Genomic DNA, 15159 nt, shown 5'->3' on the forward strand with positions numbered 1-15159 from the left:
AAGAAGGAAAGCACAGTGCTAATGGGTTGGTGAGTGCTGAAGGAAGTGTGCTGTCTCTGAGTTGGCGTGGGGAGAGCCTGGTGTTCTCCTTTAGACTGAGCCAGTGTGGACTCCAGTATCAGAATCCCACCTTTGCCATTTTCTAGCTGTGGACCTCAGTCAAGTGACTCAGCCCATCTAAACTTCAGTGTCCCTCGCTGGCAAATGGAGTTAGTAATAGTACTCTACTGCGAGGGTCTTTTTGGGGTTTCAAATGCTCGTTCATCCAATCCCTGGCAGAAAGGACCTACTCAGTGCATGGTAGTCCATGTCCATTTATTAGCCATGGTTAAAACCTGCTTCTCTGGCTGGGTGCAGTGGCTCTTGCCTGTAATCCCAGTACTTTGGGAGGTCGAGGCAGGTGGATCACTTGAGATCAGGAGTCCAAGACCAGCCTGGCCAACATGGTGAAACCCCGTCTCTACTAAAAATACAAAAATTAGCCAAGCATGGTGGCGGGTGCCTGTAATCCCAGCTACTCGGGAGGCTCAGGCAGGAGAATAACTTCAACCCGGGAGGAGGAGGTTGCGGTGAGCTGAGATTGCGCCACTGCACTCCAGCCTGAATGACAGAGTAAGACCCTGTCTCGATAAATAAAACCTGCTTCTCAAACTCCCCCTTATCTTTCCCTGTCTCCCAGCATTTTCTCCCCATTTGAACTTTTGGGCCTCACAGTATCATGGTCACGTCTTGAGATGGGTTTTGCCCAAGTATTAGGTGATCTTTTGATTTTTTTTTTTTTGAGACAGGGTCTCACTCTGTTACCCAAGCTCTGTCACCCAGGCTGGAGTGCAGTGGCGCAATCTCAACTCACTGCAACCTCTGCCTTACAGGTTCAAGCAATTCTCCTGCCTCAGCCTCATGAGTAGCTGGGATTACAGGCACGTACCACCATCCCAACTAATTTTTGTGTTTTTAGTAGAGACAGGGTTTCACCATGTTGGCCAGGCTGATCGCAAACGCCTGATCTCGGGTGATTCTCCTGCCTTGGCCTCCCAAAGTGCTGGAATTACAGGTGTGAGCCCCTGTGCCTGGCCTGATTATTCCTGATGAATCACTTTACGTGGATGATTGACAGCTCCTGGGGCATATTCCATTCCACTTCAGGTTTTTCCTCTTATTTCCTTCATCTTGCTCTTGTCTCAACACCCATCCCCCCAGCTTGTCTGAACTTAGAATGTCATGTGGAATACTATTCAGTGAAGGGTCTGGGGGCTTTTTTTTTAAAGAATTGACTGTCCTGGCTGGGATGGTGGCTCACACCTATAATCCCAGCATTTTGGGAAGCTGAGGCGGGCAGATCGCTTCAGCCCAGGAGTTCTAGACCTGCCTGGACAAGATGACAAAACTCCATCTCTCCAAAAAATACAAAAATTAGCTGGACATGGCAATGTGCACCTGTACCCCAGCTACTCAGGAGGCAGAGATGGGAGGATTGCTTGAGCCCAGAAGGTTGAGGCCGCAGTGAGCTGTAATCCCATCACTGCACTCCAGCTTGGGTGACAGAATAAAACCCTGTCTCAAAACAAAAAGAAAGAATTGACTGTCCTTACACCCCATTTGGGTCTCCCTGAAAACTATTCCTGCTTCAACTTTTCTGCACTTTGTTCTGGCATGACTAATATATAACAACTGGGCGTTAAGTGTACTATATATAAAATTCCCGATCAGAGAATGGAAACACTTAAAAATAAAAAAATTTTAAAAAGGGTTGGCTTATGTGGGCTATTTGGAAACCATTCAGTGGGGCAGTATAATTTTTATTTTCAGAAGCTTATGGATTGCACCCCACCCAAGCTTCCCGCGCGCCTAATTCTGGCAGAAGACACCCTGCCAAGTTTCCCTGCAAGGGCAGTAAAGAAGTAATCCTCTGCCCTCTGGTTTTCCTTTCAAAGGAACTGGGGACAGGCAGTGGTCTTGGCTGCCTTGGCCATGAGCTTTCCTGAGCCGGGTAGCTGGTGGTCTAGTGGGGCCATTGGTGGCAGGTGCACAGATGGTGCTACACTCACTGTCCCGTTGCCCCAGAAAGAACATTTACAAGTCTGGGGAGAGCACTGGTAATGGTTGCTGAGTTTGGAGGACAGTTACGTTACAGTCTTGGTGGCTTTTTGATGAATGGTCAGAAAAACTTAACTAGAAACCTATCCGATTTTACACAGAAAGGACACCTTTTTTTACATTTAAAGTTGTGTGTGTGTGTATGGGGGAAAGTGGTGGTGTCACAGCTCTGGAAGAAATTAAACCACGGGAAATAGTAATAACAAGGTCTCTGTGTTCCCACTGTTGACAATTCACAAGTTAAATGGTGGAATGAGAAGGGATAAAAAGGATTTCAGGGGTGCACTTGAGTGCTGTCGCACACATAGGGGTCAGAGTCTAGAATCCCAGTGCTAGGAGGACTTGAGAAGCCATAGATTCCACCCCCATGGTTTACAGAGAAGGGAATGAAATCCCCATCAATTTGGCCTTTGGCCTAAGCTCTGCTTCTAAAAACCCTTTAGAAGTCTGGCTTGTCATCCCAAAGTGCAGTCCACCAGCTTCTGTCAGCTTGGAAGAGACAGCGCCTCTGCAAGCTGCAACTCAGCTCACTTCCTGGTTGGCAACTGGCAAGAAGGCGGCTTCCCAGTCTTCTGAGAACTGGGTTTCCCTTCTAACTCAGTGGCACCCTCTCTGGGCCCTGGTGAAGAATCACTTAGAAAAGAAGCAGGCTGCTCTCTTCCAGAGTTCCACCCATAGCCCTACCGTTGACCCTACTCCCACCCCTACCCCTCACCCCCACCCCTCAAACCCACCTCTACCCCTCACCCATATCCTCGTCCCAACCCCACCACCCTCCCACACCCACCCCCATCCCCACCCCTACCCCTCACCCCCCATCCCCACCCCTACCCCTCACCCCCATCCCCACCCCTACCTACCCCTCACCCCCATCCCCACCTACTACCCTACCCCTCACCCCATCCCTCACCCCCATCCTCACCCCTACCCCTCACCCCCATCCCCACCCCCCCACCCCTCACCCCATCCCCACCCCACCCCTCACCCCCATCCCTCACCCCCATCCCCACCCCTACCCCTCACCCCCCCCCATCCCCACCCCCCTACCCCTCACCCCCATCCCCTCACCCCCATCCCCACCCCTACCCCTCACCCCCATCCCTCACCCCCATCCCCACCCCTACCCCTCACCCCCATCCCCACCCCTACCCCTCACCCCCATCCCTCACCCCATCCCCACCCCTACCCCCTCACCCCCATCCCTCACCCCCATCCCCACCTCTACCCCTCACCCCCATCCCTCACCCCATCCTTGCCCCTACCCCTACCCTCCACCCCCACCCCCACCCCTACCCTCCACCCCCACCCCACCCCTACCCTCCACCCCCACCCCACCCCTACCCTCCACCCCCACCCCACCCCTACCCTCCACCCCCACCCCACCCACCCCCTCCACCCCCACCCCACCCCTACCCTCCACCCCCACCCCACCCCTACCCCCCCACCCCCACCCCACCCCTACCCTCCACCCCCCCCCACCCCACCCCTACCCTCCACCCCCCCACCCCCACCCCTACCCCCCACCCCCACCCCACCCCCACCCCCACCCCTACCCTCCACCCCTACCCCTACCCCTACCCCACCCCTACCCTCCACCCCTACCCCTACCCCTCTCCCCCTACCCCCTACCCCCCCCCCCCCTACCCCTCTCCCCCTACCCTTACCCTTCTGTGCTAGAGCAGAGCAGAGTGAAAAGTAGCTTAGAGAAGCGAGGATCAGGTGTGCACAGGGTTCCTAACTCTGCTGATATCCTGGGAGGTGCTGGGAAATTTGCCAGTTTACTGGCAGAATTACTCTCCTCCCTAAATTTCAAAAAGCAGAGAAGGACATTATCTATTCTCTTTCTTTGGGGGGAAAAAAAAGGGTTTTTTTTTGGAGCTCACTCTGTTGCCCAGGCTGGCGTGCAGTGGCACGTTCTCATCACTGTAACCTCCACCAGGTTCAAGCAATTCTCCCTCACCTCAGCCTCCTGAGTAGATGGAATTACAGGTGTGCACCACCATGCCTGGCTAATTTTTGTCTTTTTAGTAGAGATGGTGTTTCATCTTGATGGCCAGGCAGGTCTCAAACTCCTGGCCTCAAGTGATTCACATGTCTCTGCCTCCCAAAGTGCTGGGATTATAGGCCTGAGCCACCACGCCCAGCCAGGATGCTAACTGTTCTTAAAGGATAGTTACATATGCAAAAGAGTTCGGACTTCTTCGTGAGGCTGACAGGGAGTCATTGAAGAGTACAGAGCCAGAGCAAGGTGACCAGAGTAAGGGGTGGGGTAAGCCTGGAGGCAGGGGATGGGTGGGGGGCAGGGGAAGATGGGGGCCTGACTGGGGTGGTGGCAGTGGAGGATTTTTGAGATATGTTGGTGGTAAAAGCAGCAAGGCTTGTGGTTGATGAGAAGTGGATGAGAAGGGAGAGAGCTGATTAGGGTGACTCACAGGTCTCTCCTTGGGAAACCGGGTGGCCACGGTGCTGTACTCAGAGTGTTGGAAGAGGAGGTGGAGGCTTGAGGAACAAGATAATGAGTCTGAGATTCAAGAGTTGGGCAACCAGAAAGAGAAAAATTGAGCGATGGAAGATTAGGGCTCTGTGTAGAGATTGAGGAACATCGAGGCTTCAGTACAGTCCGCAGCCCATTGGAGTGGAACACTGAGCAGAAATGCTGCTGTTTTAGAAGAGGGAGGCAAAGGATCACTCAGTCATGCTCACCGCTTCACACTCCGAGATTCACTCACGGCCATGGGCACAGGGTGGTGCCTGTGGGTCCCTCCGGGTCCCTCCATGGCTTTTACCGGCTTCCAAAGCCATTGTCCCTATTCCCTCTAATAAAGGAATAAAGGGAAATGTTTCCGCACGCTTTCTTCTCCATCATGACAGAAAGGAAGAATTTTTTTCTAAGGATTTTACTAAATAGAAAAAAATAGATGCCCTTTCTTTTTTTTTTTTTTTTTAAACTCCTTTTCCCTAGAATGATCTTGCCCTGAGCCCGTTATCCTAGAGCTGGGAATTTGTGTGGGGAAAGGAAGACATCGAGGTGTTAAAAGAACGTAAAGAAAATATTTTCCATCTCTGATGAGAAGTGCGGAGGAATGAGCTGATATGGGAGAATTTAGAATTGATGTAGAGAAGGCTTTCTTACAGAGCGGATTTGGAAGACAAGCTGTGGAACTGCATTCTGCGAAGATCAGAGGGAGTCCGACAACTTTTTGTCTATAGAGTTTCATGGGAGGCCTCTAGGGACCCTTGGCAGGAGGTGTCTGGAGACCCATGAAAGGGAAAGTCCTATTTCTGGGTCTTACTTTGAATTTCCTCGTCTTAAACCTCAGGCCCAAACAAAACCCCTTTCCTCTCCAGTATCCTGGCCACTGCCTAGCTCGAGAAAGGACAAGGTGAGCAAAGTTAGAATGTCATTTATTTCAGCAGCTTGAGAATGAAGAGATTGAAACTCTAGTCCCCGTTCCGTTTCTGACCCTCAGTGACCTTGGACAAGCCACTAAACTTTTTCAGGCCTCAGTTTCCTCAGCTGTAAAATGGGTGGAAATCGTACTGCCTGCGGTTCTGGGGTGTTAAATGAGATAATGCATGTAAGTGCCTGGCACATAGTAAGCCCTCAATAGAAGTCAGCTGTGGTTGTTACTGATCATAACTGTCCTACCTCCCTTGCTGGAAGAACAAATTGCTCTATGAAAAAGGCATTTAAAAGCAAAAGGTACTAGGCAAAAGCTGTGATGCTATCAATTACTATTATTAGTAATAGGTTCCTAATTACTTTTGCCACGGTATTAAGTGAAGGCCTCTTTGGGTGGGTGATGACTGGGAAAATGGGAACTACTATTAATGGAGCTGCCAGCTCCTGTTACTAGCTCCATTGACATAATATTTCTCTCTGGGAATCCTTTGACAAATCAGCTGAATTTCCTAGTCCCTTACCCTAAGCTCTGTAAATTTGATCCACATGTCTCCAGTGTTGTTTCTGTAGATTAATAATGGAGAAAGGAGGAGGAGTCAGGCCTGCACTGGGCTCTCCCAGCTGTTCGGCAGGGTGGGTTTCGGCCTGTAGTTGGGGTGGTTTTCCCTTCTGTTTTACTTGTTTTAATGCTTATGGCCAGCTCTCCCCAATGTGTTTGGTTACTCAGCTGTCAGGGAGAGTTTCTGCTTTAGGGCCTGGGGCCCTGGCAGGGGGCTGCAGGGAAGAGCCCAATCACGAACTCTTCCTCCTCCTCCAACAGAAACAAAGCTTGGAGGAAGTGCTTTGAAGCAGTGCTTTGCTAAGTCAGCGCTGGATGTGATGAGAGGGGTCGCTGCCATCCAGGAGACGCAAAGGGAGATGGAGAGGGAGCCTCCACCACATCAGCCAGGAGAGTGGGGAGACTGGGTCGGGGCAAGGTCGAGCTAGGCGGGCAGGACTGACCATCAGCTGAACCTGCAGAACGGTCAGAGAACACACTGAGGCCCTGGGCTGGAGGAAGACCGCTGTGTGCATTTGCTCAAGAAAGAGAAACACGTGGGGTTCAGCATGAGGCTGTCCATGAGTGAAAAGGGCAGTAATAATACAGCCATATTGTCATATGCACCAGCCCCACATAAGGACAGCCACGAGTGAGCTGTAGTGGTGTGTTCACTGGACTCTGAGCTCACACAGGAGTTAAGTATATGCATTGTAGAGCCAGTCCATCCCAGATTTGAATCCTAGCTCTACCGCTTACCTGAGCAATTATTCAAAGTCTCTGAATGGCAATAGCCCAATATCTCAAATGGAAGCCAGCAGTACCCATCTCATAGGGTTTTTTGTTTTTGGTTTTTTGTTTTGAGCCACGGTCTCACTCTGTTGCCAGGCTGGAGTGCAATGGCGTGATCTCGGCTCACTGCAAACTCTGCCTCCCAGGTTCAAGCAATGCTCCTGCCTCAGCCTCCCGAGTAGCTGGGATTACAGCTGCCTGCCACCACACCTGGCTAATTTTTGTATTTTTAGTAGAGACAGGGTTTCTCCATGTTGGCCAGGCTGGTCTCAAACCCCTGACCTCAAGTGATTCACCCGCCTCAGCCTCCCAAAGTGCTGGGATTACATGCGTGAGCCACCACACCTGGCCCTTATAGGGTTGTTGAAAGAATAAATGAGATAATGTAAATGAAGCCTATGTTCCCAGCACAAAGTAAAAATAATAGCAACAGCACTTGGTAGAGCACGTACTCTGAGCCAGGCATTGGTCCAAGCATTGATTCCCAGTTACTCAGTTAATCCTCATGGCAGCCCTGTGAGCTAGGTACTCTAGTTATCTCTAGTTAACAGATGATGAACTGATGAAGAGTCTAAGTAACCTGACCAAGATCACACCACTGGTTAAGTGATAGCCAGAATTACAAACCCCAACTTCTGCTCCAGAGCCCTGTCTGCTGTATCTGTTGCTGCTGTTGTCCTTGTTACATCACACGTGTTTAGGGACTTCTAACCCAGACTTGGCCACATCCCCGTGCTCTCCAGTTATCTCAAGGAATTTTCAGAGATTTTATCCAAAAGTGATTAAATTCCTGTGGATATTTTTCTTTAAAAAAAAAGGGTTTGTGGGTAAGTGTTGGAAAAAGAAGATCTGTCCATCAAAGAAACAGTGGTTACCAAAAGTTGGGAATCCCTATCTAGGTTCTGACTGCAACTAGAATCTCTGTGGCCACATGCTCTTAAGAGCCAACATGTAATTTTAAACCAGTCTGATTTCGCTTTTCTGGTGCTTTCTAAGAAGCCGCATAGTGAGTTGGAGAAATTTACAGGCTGTCACCCTCTGGGATTGATTCTGACAGTTCTGCTCCACTGCTGTTGAAGTGTTAATGAAAAACATTAATTGGACTTGGCCCGTGGCTAGGACACATCCCCTTCTTGAAGTGGAGAAGGCAGCATCCCTTTCAAATGGTTGCTCCCAGCATGGGGAAAGGAGAGGACTCAGGGCGGCACTGCCCTTCAGGAAGTCAGGATGGGCATTTACATCTGACTCGGCCATCCCTGAGCTGCATGAAAACAAAGCCAGGTCTCTTTGTCACCCCAGAACCCTAAGTGTAGCACAGTACCTGGGCCGAGTCGGGCACTCTGTAAATATTCAGCGAGTGAGTGAATGAACGCTTGTGTGATCCAGGAGCCCAAGCAGGCCAGTTTCTTGGGTACCTCCAAGAAAGGATGATCTCCACATGCTTATAACCACAGCTACGAATGAGCTACTTCTCATTCTGGCCCCTATAGCACCGTCCACAGTCAACGTTCCCACGTCCTCAAGGCTCAGAGAGATTTTGCCTGCTGAACCTCTCTGTCAAGAGCAGGGCAGCAGGGCTGAGCCCTGCCCGCAGCAGGCTGGGGCCCACTGAGCTTCCCCTCCTTCCTAAGTGTGACCTGTCTGCCTTCTTTCCCCATAGGTGTCCTCTCCCTCCCCGCGTACTTCAGCCCCTACAACGGCGGGTCCCTGGGCCATGACGAGCGAGCCGACGCCTATGCCCAGCTGGAGCTCCGGACCCTGGAGCAGTCCCTCCTGGCCACCTGCGTGGGCAGCATCTCGGAGCTGAGTAAGTGTCGCCTCAGTGTCTAGCTGGATGGTAGAGCAACAGCAAGGCCCCGGGGTTGGGGGAAGGCAGGGAGAGCTTGCCTTCTAGGCTCTGGCCTCCTCCCCCCCCCCCCCCCCCCCCCCCCCCCCCTCCCCCCCCCCCCCCCCTCCCCCCTCCCCCCCCCCTCCCCCCCCCTCCCCCTCCCCCCTCCCCTCCCCCTCCCCCCCCCCCCCCCCCCCCCTCCCCCCCCCTCCCCTCCCCTCCCCCCCCCCTCCCCCTCCCCCCCTCCCCTCCCCCTCCCCCCCCCTCCCCTCCCCCTCCCCCCCCCCCCCCCCCCCCCCCCCCTCCTCCTCCTCCCCCCCCCCCCCCCCCTCCTCCTCCCCCCCCCCCCCCCCCCCCTCCTCCCCCCCCCCCCCCCTCCTCTTCCTCCTCCTCCTCCTCCTCCCGCCTGGCCTTCCCTGAAAGCTAGATCTTTCTAGGCCAGAGGTTGCAAATACACAAATCTGGATTTCTGGTTTCTCTTTAAAAAACAAATGATCTAGCAACATGGCACCCCATTCCTGCATAGCAGTGACCCACAGGAGCTAAGTAGCAGCAAAGTGGGTGGCATGTGTTCCCCACTTTGCCACAGACCTGGGTTTCACCTGGGGTGGGGTGGGGGGGGGGGCCTGTTTCATTAATTTCACCTGCCTGGCCCCACAGGCTCTGAATTCACAGCTGGTGCTCTTTCTCGAAAGAAAGCACCTGCAAAGCCTCAGTATAATAAAAGGAAGATAACAGCAGAGCGCCTCTGGCTGAAGGCAGGTGTGGCTGGGTGGTGTCTCCCAGGACTCAGGGCTCTATGGCACACACTTGGAACTTGATGTGGCTCTTTACCGTTGACAGCTGCTTCCAGGGTGTTAGGAGAGGTGAAATCCGTGCTGGCTCCTGAGCTCCCCCTCTCATTACCCATTTGATTTGAGAAATCTGACTACATCCTCTGCTGCCTTCATTCCCCCTCGCTCTGTTGAGATCACCCAGCGGAGGGCAGTGACACAGCAGGGGTCACTGCACACAGCATGGGCACACCTGGAGTTTCCCTCTGCTCCGGCCTTCTCCATTTGTGATTCCCTCAAATCTTCCGACCCCTGCACAATCAACGGCAATGGCAAACCTCTGTTTCTTCAGGACTCGGCTTTCTCCTTCCCTGCATTCTTCTGCCTCCTCCCCAGACAGGAAATGAAGGTGCCTGGTTCAAGGTCACAGAGCAGAGCTGCAGTAGGGCTGGGAGAGAAAGCAGGATTTCTGACTCCGTGTCTCCTGGTGACATTACAGTAGGCAGGGCCAGGATGTTGTTGCCTGGGTCCCCTGAGGGACCCCACAGGAAGTGGGTTCTGGTGTATGGCTTCATCTCCATCCCTGAGAAGTGTCTCCCGGACAATGGGCTGTCTTGGGCCCTTGCACAGTCATGCTTTGGTGAGTTCTCGTGCCTTGTAAACAGTAAGGGACACAGCCCTAAGTCCACTGGAGAGCACCTTGGTTTTACTTTATACTTGAACATTAAGCGAGCGCCTTCTGTGTGCAAGGCACCATTGTGAAGCACCATCTTCACTTTATCTCGTTTGTTCCTCAGAACAACTCAGCAAGGTATGTCCTGATGAGAGAACTGAGGCTTAGAGACGAAAAGTGATTTTCTCCATGTCACACGGATCAGAGCTGGGGGCTTGACTCGACGTGTCTAGGGCTGTTGGCCCCTAGATAAGACTAGCAGCCCAGCCACCGGCTCCTTGGGGCAGCTGAGATCAAGATTGGGGCTGATCCTTTTCCTCTTCTCATGGTGGCCCTATGCCCATTACAACCCCAGCCCAGCCTAAGGGAGGAGCATTCAGAGGCCTCCCCCAGGGAAGGGCTTGACATCATTCTGCCATTACCGTCAGCCAAGGGGCCAAGACCTGTTGGCTCTACCATTTACAATGATCCTGAGTTTTAGTTTGCCCCTTTCACCAACTCCACTGCTACCAACCAAGCCCAAGCTGACCATTTACTTTGTTTTGTTTTGTTTTGTTTTTGAGATGGAGTCTTGCTCTGTCACCCAAGCTTGGAGTGTGGTGGCACAATCTTGGCTCACTGCAACCTTCGCCTCCAGGTTCAAGAGATTCTCCTGCCTCTACCTCCCTAGTAGCCGGAATTATAGGTGTGCACCACCACGCCCAGCTAATTTTTGTATTTTTAGTAGAGACAGGGTTTCGCCACGTTGGCCAGGCTGGTCTCGAACTCCTCACCTCAAGTGATTCTCCCACTTTGGCCTCCCAAAGTGCTAGGATTATAGGCATGAGCCATCGCACCCAGCCCCAAGCTGCCCATTTAAAGCTTAAATTGGGTTGTGTCACTCATCTGCTCAATATCTATTCCCTCTATCCCCCGACAATGGCTTCCCGGCTCACTCGGTAAAATCCAAAATCCTCACTCTGGCCCAGGATCCATATATGATCTGACTTCATCGCTTCATCCTCTTCTCTGTGGACTGCACTCCAGCTGCCTGGCCGCCTGGCTAAGGACCCTCCCACTCCAGAGCCTTCACACTGGCTTTCCCTCTGCCTGCAACACTTTCCCCTTGTGATACCCAAATACATTGGTCCTTCACATTTCCAAGCCTCTGCCCAAATGGCACCTTCTCATTCAGGCCTTCTATGAGTACCACGCTGTCATTCCACTGTCTTCCCTCTTGTGGCTTTGACTTTATTAAAGCACTGATCACCACCTGACATGTACTATATATTTACTTACGAATAGTTTATCATCTCTCTCCTCTGACTAGAAGAGTTGGCTTCATGAGATTGGAAACGTTATCCCCTTTCTCCGCGGCTGTATCCTCATTGCTTAGGACAGTACCTGGTACAGAGAACAGTTCCTGAGTATGCATGTACATGTGTTAGGAGGAATGAAGTCTATCCCACCAAATGTTTTCTCCTAAAACTCGCCTAGGATTGGTCCACATCCTGGCCCAGCCACTCCTCAGGGCCAAGGGAAGAAACCTCCTCACAGCATCTTTTCACAGACCAGAGAACAGGCTGTGTCATGTGCCAGATTGCCCTGTTCCTCCCTCTGAAACCAGGGCTTTTGCTAACCTGCTGTGGAGGAGGGAGGAGACAGAGGTGGAGGCCGATATTGCAATTTTTCTCCCTGAGACTAAAGAACTTAATGAGGCTAGTGATACTTGGCACTGAACCCCTTGGACCTCAGAGTGTTCCCCGGGTTTACATGCATTAACTCCCTGAGCCTCGCCAACATCAGCCTGCCAGATAGATAGGGTGAGAAGTTTAACTCTTGTATGAGATCCAGCTTCACAGGGAGTTTTGGGACTTGTGCTTTTGCTCTGTCCCTCTCTACCCACAAAAATTTTAAAGGGAGAGAATACAAAATAAAACAAAACACTTCTTTTTGAAGGGAGCCAGATGTTCTAGGCTTTATTTTGAAGACGGTGTTGAATTCCAGACTCTCTCCCGCTGTTTTTATTTGATGGCTCATAATGAGAGGTGGAAGGACCAGAGTGAAACCTAGCACCTCTAATCAAGTCTTTCATGGTTAACAAGTGGGGGAGGACTTGTTTTTCCTTGCCTGGGGGGTGTTTCTGGGCTTCAGACTAAGGTTTCATTGAGTGTAGGATCAACTGATCCTCAAGTACAAGGAAGTTTCAGAGGAAGCTCTGAGTCCTCACCATGCTTAAACCAAGAGACCAGCCCAGCCTGGATCAGGCCTTCTCACACTAGCCATGGTGAAGGACCAGAGATTGTATTCCCCACACTGTGCTGCAGAATGAAACCTTTATAATGTACCATCAAAATAAATGTCTAGAACAAGGAAATAAGATAGGTGAAATGCAAGCCCAATTTTTAAAATTATTTTATTAGCTATACATAAAATTACTGTCAAATTTCTATGTAAGTTTTTAAAAATTCACTCTTCACTTCTGAAATTAACTTGCTGCAAACCAGTAAGTTTGGGGACCTGTCCCGGTTCACAGACCACACTTCTAGTAGCAGCCGTGCGATGGTCAAGAGCATGCGTTTGGGAAGCAGGGACCCCAGTGCAAGTCCTGGCTGACTGACTGACTAGTTACGGCTCCGGGACAGGTCATTTCACTCCTGCAAGCTTGCTTCCTTGTCTGTAGAGTAGAAAGACCCTCTCTTACAGGGTGGCTGAAAAAGTTGAAGGAAATTTTGTCTATCTTTTCATGTCTGTCACGAAGCCTAGAAAATATAAAGTGGCAGGAAGCAAAAGTCACCCTAGGAGAAGGTTCAAAGCAAGCTGCTTTCTTTGCCCATAAATGGGTTGCCACGCAGTGTAAGTTTTTAGACGTCGTGGTCAGAGTTCTCTGCAGCCATTTGTCTTTCTGGTCTGAGAGAAACTGGCCACAGCAGGGCTTGGATCAAAGAAGCCGGTGACCTCCATCTCCAGCTGCCTTCATGGTTTTCTGAACTTTTGGGTTATCTCCTTCTGTTTGGATGGGAGATTCCATTTCTTTCTTGATTTTCTTGTCTACATGAAGCAGGAAGTACACTGCCAAAGGGTTCTCCACCCATAACAATAAAACAACAATAAAAATAAAGATAATGACTTCTACCTTGTCGAGCCTTTGAAATGATATTTCAACAAGGTTTCCCTTTGATGCTATCACAGACTCTTTGATTTCTCCTCCTTGTGGTCCTGTGGTTCTGCCAAAAGTTATGACATTTAGACCTGGAGAAACGGGAGCCAGGTTTCAACTTATTAGCAGTCAACGTAGCTGTACAACTGGCTGCTGTGAGGTGGGTTGGCTGGTGGTTGTGATGCCAGTTTCAACCACCCATGGAGCCCAAGGGCAGGGTTGGGATCTGGCATTTCAGGGCACAGACTCCTCCTGTCCTGGGAAATGTGGGGCAGAGTTTGACGGCAGGCAGTGGTCCTGGAAGGAAGAGTGCACAGGAGGCGGCCTGTAGGATAGAGGAATAATCATAATAAGACATTAATCATAACAGTGCTATGTTCAGCCCTACCAAGTGCTTACTCTGTGCCAGGCATGATGTTAAGTGCTTTACATTTATTGTTTCTTTGAACCCTCAAAATCGGTAGGGTAGATACTATTGTTTCCATTTTACAGATGAGGAAACTGAGGTTCTGATAACTAAGTAAGGGATTTCTCTTTCTCTGTAAGGAATCACCAGGGGTAGGGCTGAAGCTGACCTCCAGGGGAACCTCCCTGAGTTCTCAGGCCTAAGGGAACATGGGCTGGAATGAACAGTAACAGGCCCTGATTTGAGGCCACCTGTGTCTGACTTGAATCAAGCTATCAGTTCACCTGGTGATTTTCAAACCTGAGTGGACGTTAGAATCACTGAGGGAACATCTACAAACTAGAGATGCCCAGGTCCAGCGGCAGACCAATGAAATCAGGGTCACAGGGATGGAAACCAGGTGTCAGCAACTCACTGCCCTCTTGGCCCTAGGGTTTGTCAGGAGCACCCAGGCAGCTGAACTCCAACTGTAGGGATGAGCAGTCAAGAGCAGGGAGGAGTGAGGAACCAGGGATGGTGGTGGAGGATGACAAAGAAGACTTTCCTGGTGGGGATCTCAAACTCCAGGGGTGTCATTTGTCCCTGCCTGGAAGCCAAACACCATCACCGCGGCTGTCAAGGGAGAATTTAGCAGCTAATGAGCTCAAATCAAGCCTCAGCAGAAGTTGTATTTTAAAAAGAAATGAATGCGTAAGGTTAATTCTTCTCCAAATATTTGCTGAGCACCTAGTACGTAACAGACCCAGTGCAGGGCCCTGGGACACAACAGAACAGAACAGCAGATTCCCAGAAGCAGCATGAAGGTTAATTGAATATATGAATGAACTGGTTCTGCCATGCATTTCATGACACTTCACTGGCCAAATTGAAACCTGTTCATTTCTTCCACCTTAGGGTTAGCTGTGCCCACCCGTGGAGGGGCTCTCTCTAAGGAATCACCAGGGGTGAGGCTGAAGCTGACCCCGAAGGAGCCGCTTTTCTTAGAGTGGAGGTGCCTGCAGGTGCCGCGGCTCCTTCAGCCCATCCTTTCTCAGCATTGTGGCCTCACACAATGTTGAGCCGTTTCCTGTCTGGGACTGGTGAGATATTGAAAATACTTGAGTTGGGTAGAAACACACTACAGGATATGGGGACCTAAGGATCCCACGGACTCCAGCAGGGCAGGCTGCAACCCAGCTCACAGTGAAGTCCATGGACTTTGGAGTCGAACAGACCTGAATTCAAGTCTAGATGCTACCATTTTCTAGCCATACAGCCATGGCTAGTTAACTCAACCTGCGGGCTCTGAGGTGTCCCTGTGGCCAGGAGAATGAATACATGGGGTCAGGAAATGTTTATCAGATAAGCCTTAAGTTTCTTTTTTTTTTTTTTTTTTTTTTCTTTTTTTTTGAGATGAAGTCTCACTCTGTCACCCAGACTGGAGTGCAGTGGCACGATCTCTGCTCACTGTCACCTCCGCCTCCCGGGTTAAAGCGATTCTCCTGCCTCAGCCTCCTGAATAGCTGGGGCT

At 51.0% G+C, this 15159-nt stretch overlaps 1 protein-coding gene and 1 pseudogene across 1 annotated transcript in view; both read left to right on the top strand.

Moving 5' to 3' along the window:
* The window catches only part of ABTB2 (ankyrin repeat and BTB domain containing 2), a 211537-nt gene that overhangs the window by 147372 nt on the left and 49006 nt on the right, over window positions 1-15159 (top strand). Inside the window, exon 2 of the mRNA XM_050758767.1 lies at window positions 8491-8637. Within this exon, the coding sequence (XP_050614724.1) occupies window positions 8491-8637 (147 nt within the window). The remainder of the gene's footprint in view (window positions 1-8490; window positions 8638-15159) is intronic.
* The window catches only part of LOC126935712 (cobalamin trafficking protein CblD-like), a 233615-nt pseudogene that overhangs the window by 136010 nt on the left and 82446 nt on the right, over window positions 1-15159 (top strand).

The sequence above is a fragment of the Macaca thibetana genome, chromosome 14, assembly GCF_024542745.1.
Source record: "Macaca thibetana thibetana isolate TM-01 chromosome 14, ASM2454274v1, whole genome shotgun sequence".
NCBI classification, from domain to species: Eukaryota; Metazoa; Chordata; class Mammalia; order Primates; family Cercopithecidae; genus Macaca; species Macaca thibetana.